The 16,621-nt window shown below is 44.2% G+C and overlaps 1 protein-coding gene across 7 annotated transcripts in view; it reads left to right on the forward strand.

The window, feature by feature from the left end:
* The window catches only part of SPECC1 (sperm antigen with calponin homology and coiled-coil domains 1), a 168,650-nt gene that overhangs the window by 50,903 nt on the left and 101,126 nt on the right, over positions 1 to 16,621 (forward strand). Inside the window, exon 1 of one of the 7 annotated variants that reach the window (XM_074974279.1) lies at positions 8,953 to 9,261. The exons of the other annotated variants lie outside the window; for them this stretch is intronic. Within the exon in view, the coding sequence (XP_074830380.1) occupies positions 9,222 to 9,261 (40 nt within the window). The 5' untranslated portion in view covers positions 8,953 to 9,221. Of the gene's footprint in view, positions 1 to 8,952; positions 9,262 to 16,621 lie in introns of those variants that run through there. 7 annotated transcript variants of the gene reach the window in all.

The raw sequence follows: 16,621 nt of genomic DNA on the forward strand, positions 1-16,621 counted from the left end.
CTGCAGTCAACTCATAGCAGTTAACATGAAGGAACTGGCATTTGCTGACCTATGTTTCTTGTAGTGTTCTCCTTTGTTCACTTTATAGCTGCCCTGCTCTCGTGCGGCAGCTAAACAATTCAGATTTGCTTTAATATATTTATATTAATGTTTTAATGCTTTGCCCATGACTTATTTTTAAAACAGCTCCTGAAATGAAAGAGAACTTCTCCGTCTGCTATGTATTCCCATGGAAATCATTTTGTTGGCACATGTCTGCCCACTGGGCTCTGAGCCAGTTAAAAGGATTCAAGTGTGTGGAGGGGATGCTGAAATGCTAAACCTTAAGGACCTTAATGACTTGACTCACTAAATATGTTGACAGTTAATTGGCTCAAACTAACACAAATAGGGAAGATCCATTACAGCTGTAAACATGCCAGCAAAGATCATAGCAGCCCAGCTAGGGACACCATCTAAATAGAAGGGGAACGTGCTGGATTCTCCCTAGAATACCACAAATGTCTTGGGTTTTTTTTGTTTCTTATCCAGTCACCTTCAGGAAAGTTATAGAGCAGGGTTAATGTGACCCCATGATTACCTGCATTAGGTTAATTATCAGCTTTTCTCCAGCTAATTTGAAGAGAAATTGTCCTTAAGACTAATTCTCCAGGCCTAGATGTATCACAGCCAATATGGCTTGTCAGGGTGCCAGTGTGTAACTCCGAGAATGGGATAGAAAAAAAGAAAGGAAGTCAGAGCTAGCCTGGCCTACCAAGTATGCCTATCGGGAGGGTGCAATGCATTCCTCGCTAGTTTTCCAACTGCTTTTCAGAGGATTTAATGCTCTAATGGAAGAGGGAGGGGTTGACTGCAGCTTTACAGATGAATTCTTGGAAGGCTGCAGTTTGGTCCCACGAATTTGGTCATGACCTCAAAGTGTCCTAGTCACAAAGATTTATTTTGTAACTTGGTGGAAAATACCAGATTTGCTCGCTCTTCTGAGTTTCAATGAGGACAGTATGGCCCATTTTGTTGTTTCCTGCTGCGAGTCCCTGCTTCTTTGGCACCTGACATTGTGCATGATACAGACACGCCCTTTTGTAGAATAGTCTGCCTTCACGTGGCTCTATCCAGTGCTGGTGGCAGGGGCAGTGTAACAGCCCTGGGCTACTATCAATCCACAGACCAGGTACAGCACAGGCATTGGTAGTTGACTCCCGTATGGTTCCCAGTCAGCGTGCCTCAACATTGCCCAGGAGAGCCCTGGGACTCTGCAGAGTCTGCCAACCCCTTTGTGCCAGCTGGGATGATGGCTTTGTGACCTGGATACCTGTCCACCAGGTACTTGACTCCGGTAGTTGCGTGTGTTCGTGCACGCTCTCTCGCGCTCTCTCTCTCTCTTCTAATTTTAGTACTTGGGGAAAAGTTATATGTGTAGAAGGCTAATCAGCCCCCTGGGGTCCAGCCACATGCCCCTCATGGGGGAATTATACAACTTGCTACCTATGCATCATTCTGGAAATTAATCACTGGTCTATACCCCGTTTTCTTTACTATCCATGGTTTGAGCTGCAAGCTCCTATAAATAGCATCATTGTTGTCTCCATTACTTCTGTTTCTGGCGGCTACATCTAAAACCCCCACAGCTCACCCCTTGCCATGGGCTTGGGTTGCCACTGCTTGTTTCACTTGACTCTCCCCATCAAGATGTTAGAACCATTCTAACCTAAATATTTCCCATCATTGTCAAATTAAGGATTGGTTTCAGAGTAGCAGCCGTGTTAGTCTGTATTCGCAAAAAGAAAAGGAGGACTTGTGGCACCTTAGAGACTAACAAATTTATTTGAGCATAAGCTTTCGTGAGCTACAGCTCACTTCATCGGATGCATTAATTAATTAATTAAGGATTGTTGATCTCCAGCCTTGACCCTGCTAGAATGTTAGATTTCAGGGGTGTCTGCTAGGACTCCACGATTACTTTTTGTACATATTGCCAACTGCGCACTCTGCTGTGCTGTACTACCACTTCCACCATTCTTTCATATGACAGAGCAAGAAGCAGATGTCTGAACTGCTCAGTGTCAAGATTTATTGACCCAAGAGTTTATGTTGACTGATGCAATCCCTCTGGTCAATATTATTTCCTGTTGAAGAAAACCAGAATTCATTGTGTAGTCTGCAGTAAAGTAAAATCTCCTGGCCTCAATGGTGCTGAAATACCACACCAATCAGAGACCATTCAAGCCTGTACCTCAGAGAGAACTGATTGCACGTTAGGACAAGTGTCTAACCCACCAAAACTTCAGAGCTTTTAAGATGATTTTTAAAAGACTTGTTTCTGACTTGGATGTCCCAGTTCTTTAGTGTGGTATTTGCTTCCAAGTTAACATACATAAATGTCCCTGGGCAGAGTGAAAACATGGGCCAGTCTTAGTTACAATGCAATTGGGACCTGACTGTGTTTTAACGGTGCCCGAGATTCATGCTAAGGCCTTGGATGTGTCCAGTTGTAGGGTGCATGGGACCCAAGTACCCTCAGATACTGTCTGTGCTGCTTGGACTACGGGATGCTTCCTGTAATGGAGAGTCTGGTGTTGATCTTTGTCTTTAAAGTACATTCTGTAACAAACAGTCTGTCCTCAATGTAGCGATGAAGCCTGCAGCAAACCATGTCCGACTCACTTTATCCAGCTGGCTTAGTCTGAGGATAGTATAACAAACTCGTTGGTTTGTGACTTGTCTGATCAGGATGTCTAAATCTGATTGGTATGTTGCTTAGAGCAGGACCTCTAAACAGTGGGAGGAGAACATCAGTTCTGTTCTTCTTGAGCATGCACCTATGTATTTTTTTCAGAGTAACAGCCGTGTTAGTCTGTATTCGCAAAAAGAAAAGGAGTACTTGTGGCACCTTAGAGACTAACCAATTTATCTGAGCATAAGCTTTCGTGAGCTACAGCTCACTTCATCGGATGCATACTGTGGAAAGTGTAGAAGATCTTTTTATACACACAAAGCATGAAAAAATACCTCCCTCCACCCCACTCTCATGCTGGTAATAGCTTATCTAAAGTGATCACTCTCCTTACAATGTGATTGATAATCAAGTTGGGCCATTTCCAGCACAAATCCAGGTTTTCTCACCCCCCCCCCCCACCCACACACAAACCCACTCTCCTGCTGGTAATAGCTTATCTAAAGTGACCACTCTCCTTACAATGTGCATGATAATCAAGGTGGGCCATTTCCAGCACAAATCCAGGGTTTAACAAGAGCGTCTGGGGGGCGGGGGCGGGGAGGAAAAAACAAGGGGAAATAGGTTACCTTGCATAATGACTTAGCCACTCCCAGTCTCTATTCAAGCCTAAGTTAATTGTATCCAATTTGCAAATGAATTCCAATTCAACAGTTTCTCGCTGGAGTCTGGATTTGAAGTTTTTTTTGTTGTAATATTGCAACTTTCGTGTCTGTAATCGCGTGACCAGAGAGATTGAAGTGTTCTCCGACTGGTTTATGAATGTTATAATTCTTGATATCTGATTTGTGTCCATTTATTCTTTTACGTAGAGACTGTCCAGTTTGACCAATGTACATGGCAGAGGGGCATTGCTGGCACATGATGGCATATATCACATTGGTGGATGTGCAGGTGAACGAGCCTCTGATAGTGTGGCTGATGTTATTAGGCCCTGTGATGGTGTCCCCTGAGTAGATACGTGGGCACAGTTTTTGTCCTTACCCATAACTATTTGGGGACAATGTATACCTTCAGATCAGCGGCACCGTTATGGGCACCCACATGGCCCCACAGTATGCCAACATTTTTATGGCTGACTTAGAACAACGCTTCCTCAGCTCTTGTCCCCTAATGCCCCTACTCTACTTGCGCTATATTGATGACATCTTCATCATCTGGACCCATGGAAAAGAAGCCCTTGAGGAATTCCACCATGATTTCAACAATTTCCATCCCACCATCAACCTCAGCCTGGTCCAGTCCACACAAGAGATCCACTTCCTGGACACTACAGTGCTAACAAACGATGGTCACATAAACACTACCCTATACCGGAAACCTACTGACCTCTATTCCTACCTACATGCCTCCAGCTTTCACCCTGACCACACCACATGATCCATCGTCTACAGCCAAGCTCTGCGATACAACCGCATTTGCTCCAACCCCTCAGACAGAGACAAACACCTACAAGATCTCTATCAAGCATTCTTACAACTACAATACCCACCTGGGAAGTGAAGAAACAGATTGATAGAGCCAGAAAAGTTCCCAGAAGTCACCTACTACAGGACAGGCCTAACAAAGAAAATAACAGAACGCCACTAGCCGTCACCTTCAGCCCCCAACTAAAACCCCTCCAACGCATTATTAAGGATCTACAACCTATCCTGAAGGATGACCCAACACACTCACAAATCTTGGGAGACAGGCCAGTCCTTGCCTACAGACAGCCCCCCAACCTGAAGCAAATACTCACCAGCAACCACATACCACACAACAGAACCACTAACCCAGGAACCTATCCTTGCAACAAAGCCCGTTGCCAACTGTGCCCAAATATCTATTCAGGGGACACCATCACAGGGCCTAATAACATCAGCCACACTATCAGAGGCTCGTTCACCTGCACATCCACCAATGTGATATATGCCATCATGTGCCAGCAATGCCCCTCTGCCATGTACATTGGTCAAACTGGACAGTCTCTACGTAAAAGAATAAATGGACACAAATCAGATATCAAGAATTATAACATTCATAAACCAGTCGGAGAACACTTCAATCTCTCTGGTCACGCGATTACAGACATGAAAGTTGCAATATTACAACAAAAAAAACTTCAAATCCAGACTCCAGCGAGAAACTGTTGAATTGGAATTCATTTGCAAATTGGATACAATTAACTTAGGCTTGAATAGAGACTGGGAGTGGCTAAGTCATTATGCAAGGTAACCTATTTCCCCTTGTTTTTTCCTCCCCGCCCCCGCCCCCCAGATGCTCTTGTTAAACCCTGGATTTGTGCTGGAAATGGCCCACCTTGATTATCATGCACATTGTAAGGAGAGTGGTCACTTTAGATAAGCTATTACCAGCAGGAGAGTGGGGTGGGGGGAGGTATTTTTTCATGCTTTGTGTGTATAAAAAGATCTTCTACACTTTCCACAGTATGCATCTGATGAAGTGAGCTGTAGCTCACGAAAGCTTATGCTCAAATAAATTGGTTAGTCTCTAAGGTATCTATTTTTTGTGGCTCTCTCTAACTTTCCATGCCCCTGGTTTCTATCTGTTTTTAAAATTGTGGATTTATCCTTCTCTCCAAACTCCAATCCTGTACTGGATTCACAATCCTGAATTCATGACCTCCCAGGATAACTACATTTCTCACTGCAGAATCAAAGTTTTAGTATTTGTTTATGTATGGCCAAAAGTATTCTAGATATTTTACACAGACAAAAGGCCTTTGCCTAAAGGGCATACAACCAAAAGGTCAGATAATGCCACCTAACTCGCATTAAGCAGTACCTTACATCACAGATGAAGTGGAGAAATTTACCATGCGCACATGCCACCAGTGCTCTGGGATTAGCGCTGCCTGCCTAGTGGTTTCCATGTGGAGTGTTGGTGTTTGACCCATAAAGACCTAGATGGACTGTGATCTACCTAACCCTACCTGAGAGTTGCCTCCCTTCTGGTACAATATTGCCACAGTTACAATCAGTGAAGTAGCTGAGCTGGAGTCTGTGGTTTATAAGAGAATGAGTTTTCTGTTGACTTTGGAATTTACTGTCCCTTCCTTAGTCCAAAATAGTCCAGGACTTCAGGACATGCTGCACATCCACCCACTTGACTGATTACTTGAAGAAGACTGCTGAATATGGGCATGTGGAACTGCAGGATGGGCAAGAGGCTTTGATGGAAACAGAAGGGGGATGTTCTTTGTTTTCTGTTTTTTGTGGTCTGGCCATTTTGTTGTTGTGGGGTGGGGATTGGCTGCTAATCTACTGTTGCTGTTTTTGGTAATTGTGGATTTTGATTTGCAATTATTTGTGTGTCTCTCTCTTTTTTTTTTTTAAGTTTTTAAATAGCAATAAACAAGTTAATGGGGCTATAAAAACCTTATGGCAATTCAGAATGTTGTTGTATAAATGCTATTTAAAAAAGTATCTCCCATGGCGGCAGGCCTGCTGTAAAGCTGTGACTGCAGATCCTTCTACATGGTTAGAAGAGTTTAACTATTGCTAGAACACACAACTGTTCCAGAGGAGAGATGAAGTGACAGTATGTGTCTACTTACTGCTTGAAATTAAAATTAAATTACTACTTTTAAGCATGAGCTCTAGTATGGGATGCAGTCTGTAAGCCTCTAGCAGTTTGTATTTGGTTACAGAACCTGCCAGTTGAGGTCACCTTTGCTGCCTACAAATGTAACAAAATACATATTTCTCTGGGGGGCAGAAAAATAAAACCAGATTCCAAATGTAATTCTGAAGGATGTCAGATTATTGTGCAGGGCCACAGCTAATGTATTTGGGATTCCAGGGCTGGTGAGGGGCCTCAGCTAAGGTGTTCTAAATTTCACTGCTAGTGAATTCAGAATAAAACCAGGACTATGAAAGAGGACCTAGTGGGGGCTAAGGTATCAGTAACAGGATATGGAGGTTTTCACCTCTAGGACAAATCCAATCCAGTTTGGGGAGTGAGCAAATGGTGTTCCCCTGTGACAGTGGTACAGTGACCTATGGCATTGGACTGGGCATGGTAGAAATCCCAAGAGGGAGAGAGATGGAAATGGGATTGGTAGGACCCAATCCAGTTCCCAGTATGTAGGTGGTCAGAACATATAAACCACCATTAAAATTGACAGCCTGGTTCGTAGTTTCAGTTGAGAGGCCAAGAAATGAGTGGGTCCTGGAGACTGAGCTCCCCACTGGCCCCTAGAGGGGTATGTCCAGGTCAGTCATGCAGAGCTTTTGTTTTCCCTGTTAAAAATGCATCTGATGAAATGAGCTGTAGCTCACGAAAGCTTATGCTTAAATAAATTGGTTAGTCTCTAAGGTGCCACAAGAACTCCTTTTCTTTCTGTTAAAAAGTGTTATCAAGTCTTTGGGTGAACTTTATTAAACTGCAGTTTAACACATTGTCGGATGGTGTCAGTTTAAACCTGGATATGAGAGTAAACAAGGTCAGTTAAGGGGGGAAATTGACATCAAGTTTTTGTTATGTGGAGAAATATTAAATGAGATTCCCACAGATGTCACCTACATTTACCTCCTGCCAACCTCCACAGCCCTAACTGACCTGATTTCATTGGTTGGATTTATCATTGTAAATCATCATAAATAGACCTTGGATCACTGCAGATCATCCCTTTTAGCAGAACATACATGAGCTATCCGTTATTCAAGGCATCTTCTCAACTGGAGTCTGATGATGTTGAACAGGATCCAATTAAATATAAACAGCTGCACCAAAATAACCTGGAGCATTTTAACTTCAACTGTCAAGAGCAAGGACAGTCTAAGTAAGGACTTATACATAACTCACCCCAATAGGTTGAGATATTAAGGGGATTTTGGCCAGTCCTGTCGCAAATTGTCCAGCCTCCCATATCTAGGCATAAAAGTTAGGAGACGGGATGGCAGTTTGCATTCTGAATTCCCCTCCCTTTTTTCAGGGTAAGGTTCAGCCTGAGCTGCTCTTGAGCAATTTAAGCTATAACTTCCTTAATTTGTTTGTAATCCTCCCACTAAAATTCAGGGCAGGTTTTAGAAAACCTTTAGCTGCCTGTGCTAAGCTCCCACTAACTTCACAGGGGCTCTCTGTGCTCCTCTGAGTTCAGAATTGTGTTCGGATCTCTTTGTCATAAGACTTTCTGGTGCAGTGTATGCCGTGTAGTTGTAACCGCTTCAGTCCCAGGATATTAGAGAGACAAGGTGTGGGTGAGGTAATATCTTTTCTGGGCTCAACTTCTGTTGGTGAGAGAGACAAACTTTGGAGCCACACAGAACTCTTCTTCAGGTCTGGGAAAGGTACTTCTAGTGTTACATGAAAATGCAAGGTGGAACAGATTGTTTAGCGTAAGTAGAAGCACGTATTGTAAGGGACCATTCAAGGCAGAGTGGCCTGTTAACACCTCTGCAAAAAGAGGGGGTTAGTAGGTTACAGATTTGGTAATAAGCCATAAATCCAGTGTCTCTGTTCAGTTCATGATTTTGTGTCTAGCAGAATGATGAATTTAAGCTCTTTACTCTGCTAAACACTTTACCTTGAATGGTCCCTTACTAGGATTGCCAATTTTGATTGGACATATTCCTGGAGGTTTCATCAGGACATAATCTTTCATTAAAGGCTCCAGGACAATCTTGGAGGGCTGGCAACCCTATCCCTTACATAGTAGTTTTCAACCTGTGATCCACAGACCCCGCAGACTGTCTGAGATTCCCAGAGGGGTCAGCACCTCCATTTGAAATTGTTTGGGGGTCCGCAAATGGAAAAAAAAAGGTTGAAAGCCACAGCCTTACAATGTGTGTTAACTACTTATGCGAAACAATCTGTTCCACCTGGCATTTTTCTGTGGAGTACCTTTCCCAGACCTGAAGAAGAGCTCCAAAGCTTGTCTCTCTCACCAGCAGACGCTGGACCCGTAGAAGCTATTGCCTCACCCATTTTGTCTCTCTGGTGCGGTACATGTCATTTTTTAAAGCGCTGCTTCTACTGGTCCCCTGGGGCAGGACCCCCTGCCTTGTCTTAATTTTAGTGGCCTGATGAGGTATTTGCGTCCTGCTGAAGTTAACGTGCGGCATCTTGTGTCTAGAATAGGTTTCTCATTGGTAATGGGGTTTTATTCAGTCCTTGCCTTTCTGTGACTTGCCTGCAGTTTGCTCTTGCTGCCTCTGCGTGGCTTACGCTGCACGTTGAGTCACCTCTCTGTCTTTATTCCAGCAGTCAGGCCGCTAATTAAGTGCACAGGCCGGCCCTTCGGTGCATAATATTGTAATGAGGTAGGAGGGCTTGGGCTAGCCTAGCCACCGCTGCCTTAACATGAGCAGCAGACACTGTTCCTGGTGTCAGGAACTAGGAAGGAGCTGACTTCTTCCTTTGGATTTGACTGGCACATACACACTGAAAAGCACATAGGGGAGGTCCGCTTCTGATGCGGTGCATGAGCAGGGCGTGGGGACGCTAGAGAATCTCGGAGAGGAATCACTGGAGTTTGCTGAAGATGGGTAACCAGCCGGGGAGACCGGAGGAGCTGGAGCAAGGTCTGTGTGTACTCGGGAGGCTGCTTGCATTAGCTCTGCGTTGTTGTTCTCTGTGTCTCTCTCTGCTTTTGCCGCACACGCTCAGTTCGTGCTCTAGATATTTAACTGCACAGTCCGATTGAGCAGAAGGGAGAGGCGGCTGTCATGTAATGCTGATGTTTCGAAATGTTCCCAATGTGCTAGAGATAGTACAGTTGTTTACCTTGCGACTAGGAAGTGCCATTCATTGTTGGTACATACCTGAAATCACAACGCCCTCCTTACATGAGGATTTCGAAAGAAACCCTTTGCTCCTTTGAGTAAAGAGCCTGACAGATTATCAGTCCACGTAGTCTACATGATGCAGCTAAAAAGTTGTAATGTATATCTCTTGATGTACAACATATCAGGATCTGCAGGGTGAGCCTCTGCCATTCATTGTTTATGGCCTGAGGCCTTAGGTTTTCCAGGCCTTTAGAATTTAAAATAATGCCTTTGTGAAGAGTCTCTCTCTTTCCATTGTCTCTCTGAAGCAGTGCTTTGCATATTAAGCACTTGAACGTTTTATGGAAGGTGGGGTCTAATGGCAGGTACATTTCATTCCCCACTGGAAGCGCATATGGCTATACTGTGTGTTAAAACAAGCTGGTAATCTGCCTTTATTGCCCTGATGGCTGCCCTCTGGTTCACCCTGCTTGCCTCTGTGACACCTAGTGAGGGGAGAACAGTAGGCTCTTTTCATCCCTAGCTAAGGGACTGTTTGAGCTTAGGACCTTCGAAGGTGCAGAGAGATCACTCAGCAGATAATTTACTAGCATTCTGCTTCTTCTCACTGTTGTCATGGGGAGTTTATTCCCAAAATTCTATTAAGACCGTTTTGGGAAGACTCTTGATAAACCAATGGTATAAGTGCAAAGCAGGCCTGTAGCTAGCCATTTGAAATGTAAATACCATGTAGTTGATCTGGGGTGGGGTGTGGTGATGGAATCAACACTTCCCATTGCCACCTGTTGGAACATGTGATCTTCCACGATAGATCTCAGAGCAGCAGCTGTGTTAGTCTGTATCCACAAAAAGAACAGGAGTACTTGTGGCACCTTAGAGACTAACAAATTTAGATCTGTCATTGGATGTTAGCACTGCAGTGGTAGAACTCGCTAGCAGTGTGTTAATAACCAGCCTAATGAAGAAAATAGTCCACCAATAGTGAGTCACCAGAAGAAATGCTGCCCCAGGGAAATGGAAAGTCTCACTGAAGCTAAACTGGTTTCAGAGTAACAGCCGTGTTAGTCTGTATTCATAAAAAGAAAAGGAGTACTTGTGGCACCTTAGAGACTAACCAGTTTATTTGAGCATGAGCTTTCGTGAGGCTAAACTGTGTGTTATTCTCATTGCGGGGGGGGGGGGAGCTGATGTTACAAAGTCAAAGGGGTGGGTGGGAGAAAGGGGCTCCCATAGCTCAAAATCAGAATTCCAGGAAATGGACTCAAATTTTCAAAGAAATTTACGGAATTTGAATGCCTAGCTGACATTAAAATGAATCAGTAATGAGCATCTAAATCCCCTTGATGGCTTTGAAACTCTCAGCCTTAGTTTCAAGCCATGCTGTAAGGTTTTTGTGTTGAGGGGATAGGGTTACAACCCCATTGTCCTCAACAAGATTAAAATCCATTCTTGCAGTGTATATGGGATTGGGTCTTGCTTTAACCCTGTTCTGGGGGCGAGGGATAGCTCAGTGGTTTGAGCATTGGCCTGCTAAACCCAGGGTTGTGAGTTCAATCCTTGAGGGGGCTATGTAGGGATCTAGGGCAAAAATTGGGGATTGGCCCCGCTTTGATCAGCGGGTTGGACTAGATGACCTCCCAAGGTCCCTTCCAACCCTGATATTCTATGCTTTGCAGGATAACAGCATGACTGAGGAATACAGTTAAATGGTCACCTTGATGGGGGGCTAACACTGGCCATGAGAACCTAAATTTCAAGCATGAGAGGTAGATGAAAGCTTTGCTTCCGATATCTCTTGCTTGTTGATGAGACCCAGGGATTCAGAAGCTTTACTCTTTGTCACTTCACTATAAATGCCAGTATGTGGTGGCTTTGTTTCTGTTTGAATGGAGATTGGGGCAAATTTTGCTCTCATTTACAGAAGTCTGAATCCTCAATTACTCCAGATTTACACTGGTGTACCAGAGCAGAATTTGGCCTACCGGAGTCCTGTCCTTGCTGTGGCTGAAATGCTGCAGGCTTATACAATCCTGTGTAAACATAGGTTTCAAAGTAGCAGCCGTGTTAGTCTGTATTCGCAAAAAGAAAAGGAGTACTTGTGGCACCTTAGAGACTAACAAATTTATTTGAGCATAAGCTTTCTCACTTCCGAAAGCTTATGCTCAAATAAATTTGTTAGTCTCTAAGGTGGCACAAGTACTCCTTTTCTTTTTGTGTAAACATAGTTATTGAGGTCAGTTTCCCTGGTTGGCGTGGCCAAGGATTATTCTGCTGACAACTTTATGGACACTACATAGGGCGGGTTCGATGTGTGGCTTTCCTAGGTAAGTTAGCCAGTGATACCTAAGGGGCAGATTTTTAAAGATATTTCTATTGGTTTAAATGGGAGTTAGGTGCCTAAATTACTTTAAAAATCTGGCCTTAAATGCTTCCAGTATGCTTTGGATCAGAGCGGAGTTCTAAATAAAATCCATGGCCACACTCATCCAGGAAGCCCACATTTAAATATGTTTGCTGCTAATTCAGTTTGAGCTGTAGTGTGCACAGAGCCTAGGGGAGAAGGGAAGCCCAGGTACCCCAACACATGTTAAATGCCATGCTGGAGTTAACCAAATCCTACAATACACTTCCTGCTGTGTCCAAGTGGGAGTGAAATGCTGTGAGACAGGGATGTGGAGCTTTGTCTAGCACTGCTCTAGCATGTCAGTAAGGAATGCATCCGATGAAGTGAGCTGAAGCTCACGAAAGCTTATGCTCAAATAAATGTGTTAGTCTCTAAGGTGCCACAAGTCCTCCTTTTCTTTTTGTGGATAGAGACTAACATGGCTGCTACTCTGAAACCAGTAAGGATCTAGCTAGCCTCAGAAACAATCATAAAAAGCCATACCAAGCACAGCAGCATCTGACTTCACGGCCTGGCGGGGTCCATTTGAACAACTCTGGCCATCTCCCCTGACTGACAAGGGTTGCAATGTAAAGGATGGCAGCAATTGTGATCATTCCAGGCTGTTGGCTGGGTGTCAGTGCTGTCAGGAAGCAGGAGGGAAATCCTCTTTACCAGGTAAAAAAGTTGGGAGCAGCCAAGATTACATAGGGGATCTGAGAGAGGCACTAACTAGCTGAGGAGGATATTTGGGAGGCTGGAAGTGGTAGAGGAGAAGAGATGCCAGGGAGGATGAGTTTTCATAAAGGGTATGTCTACACTGCACACTCCTTATGGCAGCATTTAGAGTACATACGCTGCATGCCTTCAGACCGATGTAAATAGCAATGTAGAGACATGCCTGAACCATTTGTGCATGTACCCTACACCCTTCTCTGCACTCCTTGTCTATGCTGTTGTTTTTACCAGTGTGCTGTCCTGCTTCCTCCCCTATTGCTGGAGCCTTTCCCCACTGCCTGCCCCCAGCCAGAGCCTTTCGCTGCCACATGTATCTATGCACTACAGTGTGGATGCAGCCCACTTTTCACTGTGGCATGTAGCTACACTTATCCTACTCCCTGCCGCTTGTGGTGTTGCAGTGTAGACATACCTAAAGTGATCTGTTGTTTGGTGTCTAAGGCCCAGTCTACACTAGAAAATTAAGTTGGTATAACTAAGTCACTCAGTAGTGTGAAAAGCATTCCCCTGAGCCACATGGGTAGCACAGCATTCACTCGGACTCCTCCCAAGCTTGTCTACGTTCTGCCAAGGTCATTAGTGTATCAAACCCAAGGACAAGGACATTCCTTTGCAATATACTAGACCCCACACACTTTTCATCCTCCCAAATTCCACAATCCTTTTTAATCTCTTGGACCATAATTTGAAAAATGTTTACACTCGTAGGCTTTATCTACACTGGACTTTTGTTGGTAAAACTTGTCGTTCAGGGATGTGAAAAAACCACACCCCCAACAACAAAAGTTTTATCGATGAAAAGCACCAGTGTGAACAGCGCTTTGTTGGCAGGAGAGCTCTCCTAGAATGAAGAGCCCTATAGAAATGCAGAGATATTGTTCGCTATTCGGCAGAATTAGTTCTCCAAGGGCCAGGTCAGGCCCAGAGCCAGTGGAAAACATTACATGTGATGATATTGTGTAAAATGAGGCCATATCACATAGGAAATAGTTGGAGATCTTCATAGGAATTGTGTGGAGGAGTCCAAGACCATGCCATCTTATGGTATGTAGCAAGGGGAACCACTCAGATATCCACTTTGGATTACCAATAGCTACTTATATGCAGTGCTGTAGCTGTATTGGTCCCAGGGTATGAGAGAGACAAGGTAGGTGTGGTAATATCTTTTTGGACCAGCTTCTGGTGGTGAGAGACACAAGCTTTGGATCTATACAGAGGTCTTCAGATCTGTGCTTGTCTCTCTCCTTAGCTGGTTAGGCAGCCTGGATTTCTAAGCAAGCATTCTGCAGTCTTTGAAGATATCAATGAACACAGTGTGAGATTGTGTTTTCTGTTTATCCTCTTCAAATTTGCAAACTTGATGATTAAAATCATTGGGAGTAGGTGGAAATAATGGCTTGAAAACAGCAGGCTTCAGCAGAAATGATAATATCTCTATTTGGAAAGAGGTGACCAGTGAGGTTATCCAGGGGTTAGAGGTTTTCTTTGTTGGGATTTTGCTCATTGTTTAATTGGCTTGAATGAGAATACCAAATGTAAGAGAATACTCTTGGGTAGCATTGCTGTACCCTTTTAAACATCCGCTCCGTCCCACCCCAGAGTTGGCTACATTTCGTGGTGGAGGAAGGGATTCCTCTGTGTATGTGTAGTTCATAAAGCATTTGGGATCTTTCAAGATAAAAGGCACTATAGAAATATGATTTAATTATGGTGATTAACTTCATTTTTAATGTATTTCTTGTTCTATCATCTTCAGAGTCCTCCTCCAAGTCCCTGTTTCCTCTGCTTCTCCCACATTCCCCTTGTTAATATTGGAAGCCTTTTATTTGAGCTCTGTGATGTGTCGGCATATCACCTCTGCCAAATAAGAGCCCAAGAGAACAGATTAATTTGAAAGGGGAGTGGGGAGCAACCAAATTAATGACTCTGACTAGTAGTTTGTATGCAAATACCAACTGTAAGCTGCATCCTCCAGGGGTTCAAATGGTGAGTCTTGGACCTTCTGTTCTCCAGTAGAGCCAGCAAACCACAACTTGTGGTGGACAGATTCATTCTTTAGTCACCTCTTCCTCACATGAGCTGCTTGTGCCTGTGTAATAATCTGAAGAGTAGTAACAAACTGCTGATTAAACCAGCCTTGTACAACTTTATTTGCCTCAGGAGAGTAATTTTTATTTCTGTTTTAATTTGCCCTATCTTTTGAGGCCAGCTGATGCCAACCATGATGGTATATTTTTGTGATGTGACCACAGTTGCACTAGAACTGGACTCATCACTAAATCATTCCACAGAGGCTGACAGATGTCAAATGGCAACAGTCACTTTTGGTCTGTAGGCCAGCTGATAGTCTCTCTAGGCTGTATACATTCCAGGAATCTGTGTCCTAGGTTGGGGTGGCCCTTTAGCCACTCCAGTGACTAATTAGCTGCCTCCCAAGTGATGTGTTTGAGGCCAGGGTTCAAGTGATAACGCGCAGGTCAACAAGAACCAGATTTTTAAAGGTATTTAGGGGCCTGCCTCCCATGGAAATCAATGGGGCGTAGGTGCTTAAATGTCTTTAAAAATCCAGCCCGGGGAAGAGACCTGAAAGGGCCCCAGAGTCAGGGGAAAGGAGCTATATAGGGGGCTGTCCACACCAGTGGGATGGAAGTCCTGACTGGTGATAGCTGGTGTGTGGGCAGGGGCAGAAGCCTGTTGAAGGGCCTTTAGGAAGGGGCAGGCAGCAGGATATGTTTTATGCTTTCTGACTGGTTTTGGACAGTTTTGGTTTTGAAAAATAAACTGATCCCTGGAGAAAGGGACTGAAATTTTGTGTGCTTGGGAGCTTTATTTGACTTGACTCATCAGCCTGTGCTATGGCTAAAGAGCTCTGTAGCTTGTGTCTGAACCATCCAGTCTCCCAGTGCTGGTGTTATGTTAGTATCCATTAAGAATTAATAGAATGGATATAGTATAACGGTAAATGTAAAAGCCAGTCTGCCTCTCGGGGTTGACTAGATTCATTAAAATGGCGCAGCTGTCCTGACAGTGATGGAGGGGAAGGAAAGCAGCACTGGATGGCAAAGTGACGAGCTTTTCTGCATTGGCACTGGCACAATGTTAAATATTGCTGCTGACTTAGTGGGGTGGGAAAGAGAAGACTAACTGCATTTTGTTCAGGTTCTGTTTGGCTCCTCAAGGCCTTATGGTTAGGAAATTTACTTGTGGAAACCGTAGCATGGCTAGGAACTCCATCTTGGGGCTGGTCTACACTACCGCTTAAGTCGATGTAACATATATTGTTCAGGGGTGTGAAAACAACACCCCCCTGAGCGACGTAAGTTGTATCGACTTAAAACATTGTCCACACCACGCTATGTCCCGCCAACGTAGCTCCCGCCTCTTGTGGAGGTGGAGTAATTATGCTGATGGGAAAAGTGCTAGCACATCTTCACCAGACATGCTGCATCGATGCGGCTGTGCCGATGTAGCAGAGTAGTGTAAACTTGCCCTTGGTCCATCCCTTCTGAAAGATCCTCCTATGGGACTTCCATCAAATAGCAGCACAGGATGTGTCCTTGTAGCTTTGCCAAAGGGAGTCTCACTGATAGAGCTGCTGCTGCCTCAGTTGCATTAAAATGGATGTATCTTGATCTGTTCAATTTAGCTTCATTGATTCTTCCTCTTGTACATTAAATCAGTCTTTATAAGATCTCCCTTTGAAAGATAGCTTTAAGAGTTGCTGGGGCAAATTGGGGCCAAGTGTAAGAAGGTACCTCTCTGTTGACTCTATTGGTGTTGCACCTGCTTATATCAGATCTGAATTTGGTCTCTTGTATGTTACTCACAAGCTGGCAGCAGCAGGTAAGCATGTCTTTTGATCTTCCAACTTTCTTTCCTTGCAGGTTCACTCAAGCCTCCAGGATGATAAAAGATAGTATAAGATGGTCCTTGGTCACAATGCTGGCTAATCCAGACTTTCCACACATCTTAATAGACCAGCTTTCCTTTCTTCCCTGATTATGAACTCCGTGCATATGCCTAGATAGCTCTCAA

This window comes from Natator depressus, chromosome 17 (assembly GCF_965152275.1).
Source record: "Natator depressus isolate rNatDep1 chromosome 17, rNatDep2.hap1, whole genome shotgun sequence".
Classification (NCBI taxonomy): Eukaryota; Metazoa; Chordata; order Testudines; family Cheloniidae; genus Natator; species Natator depressus.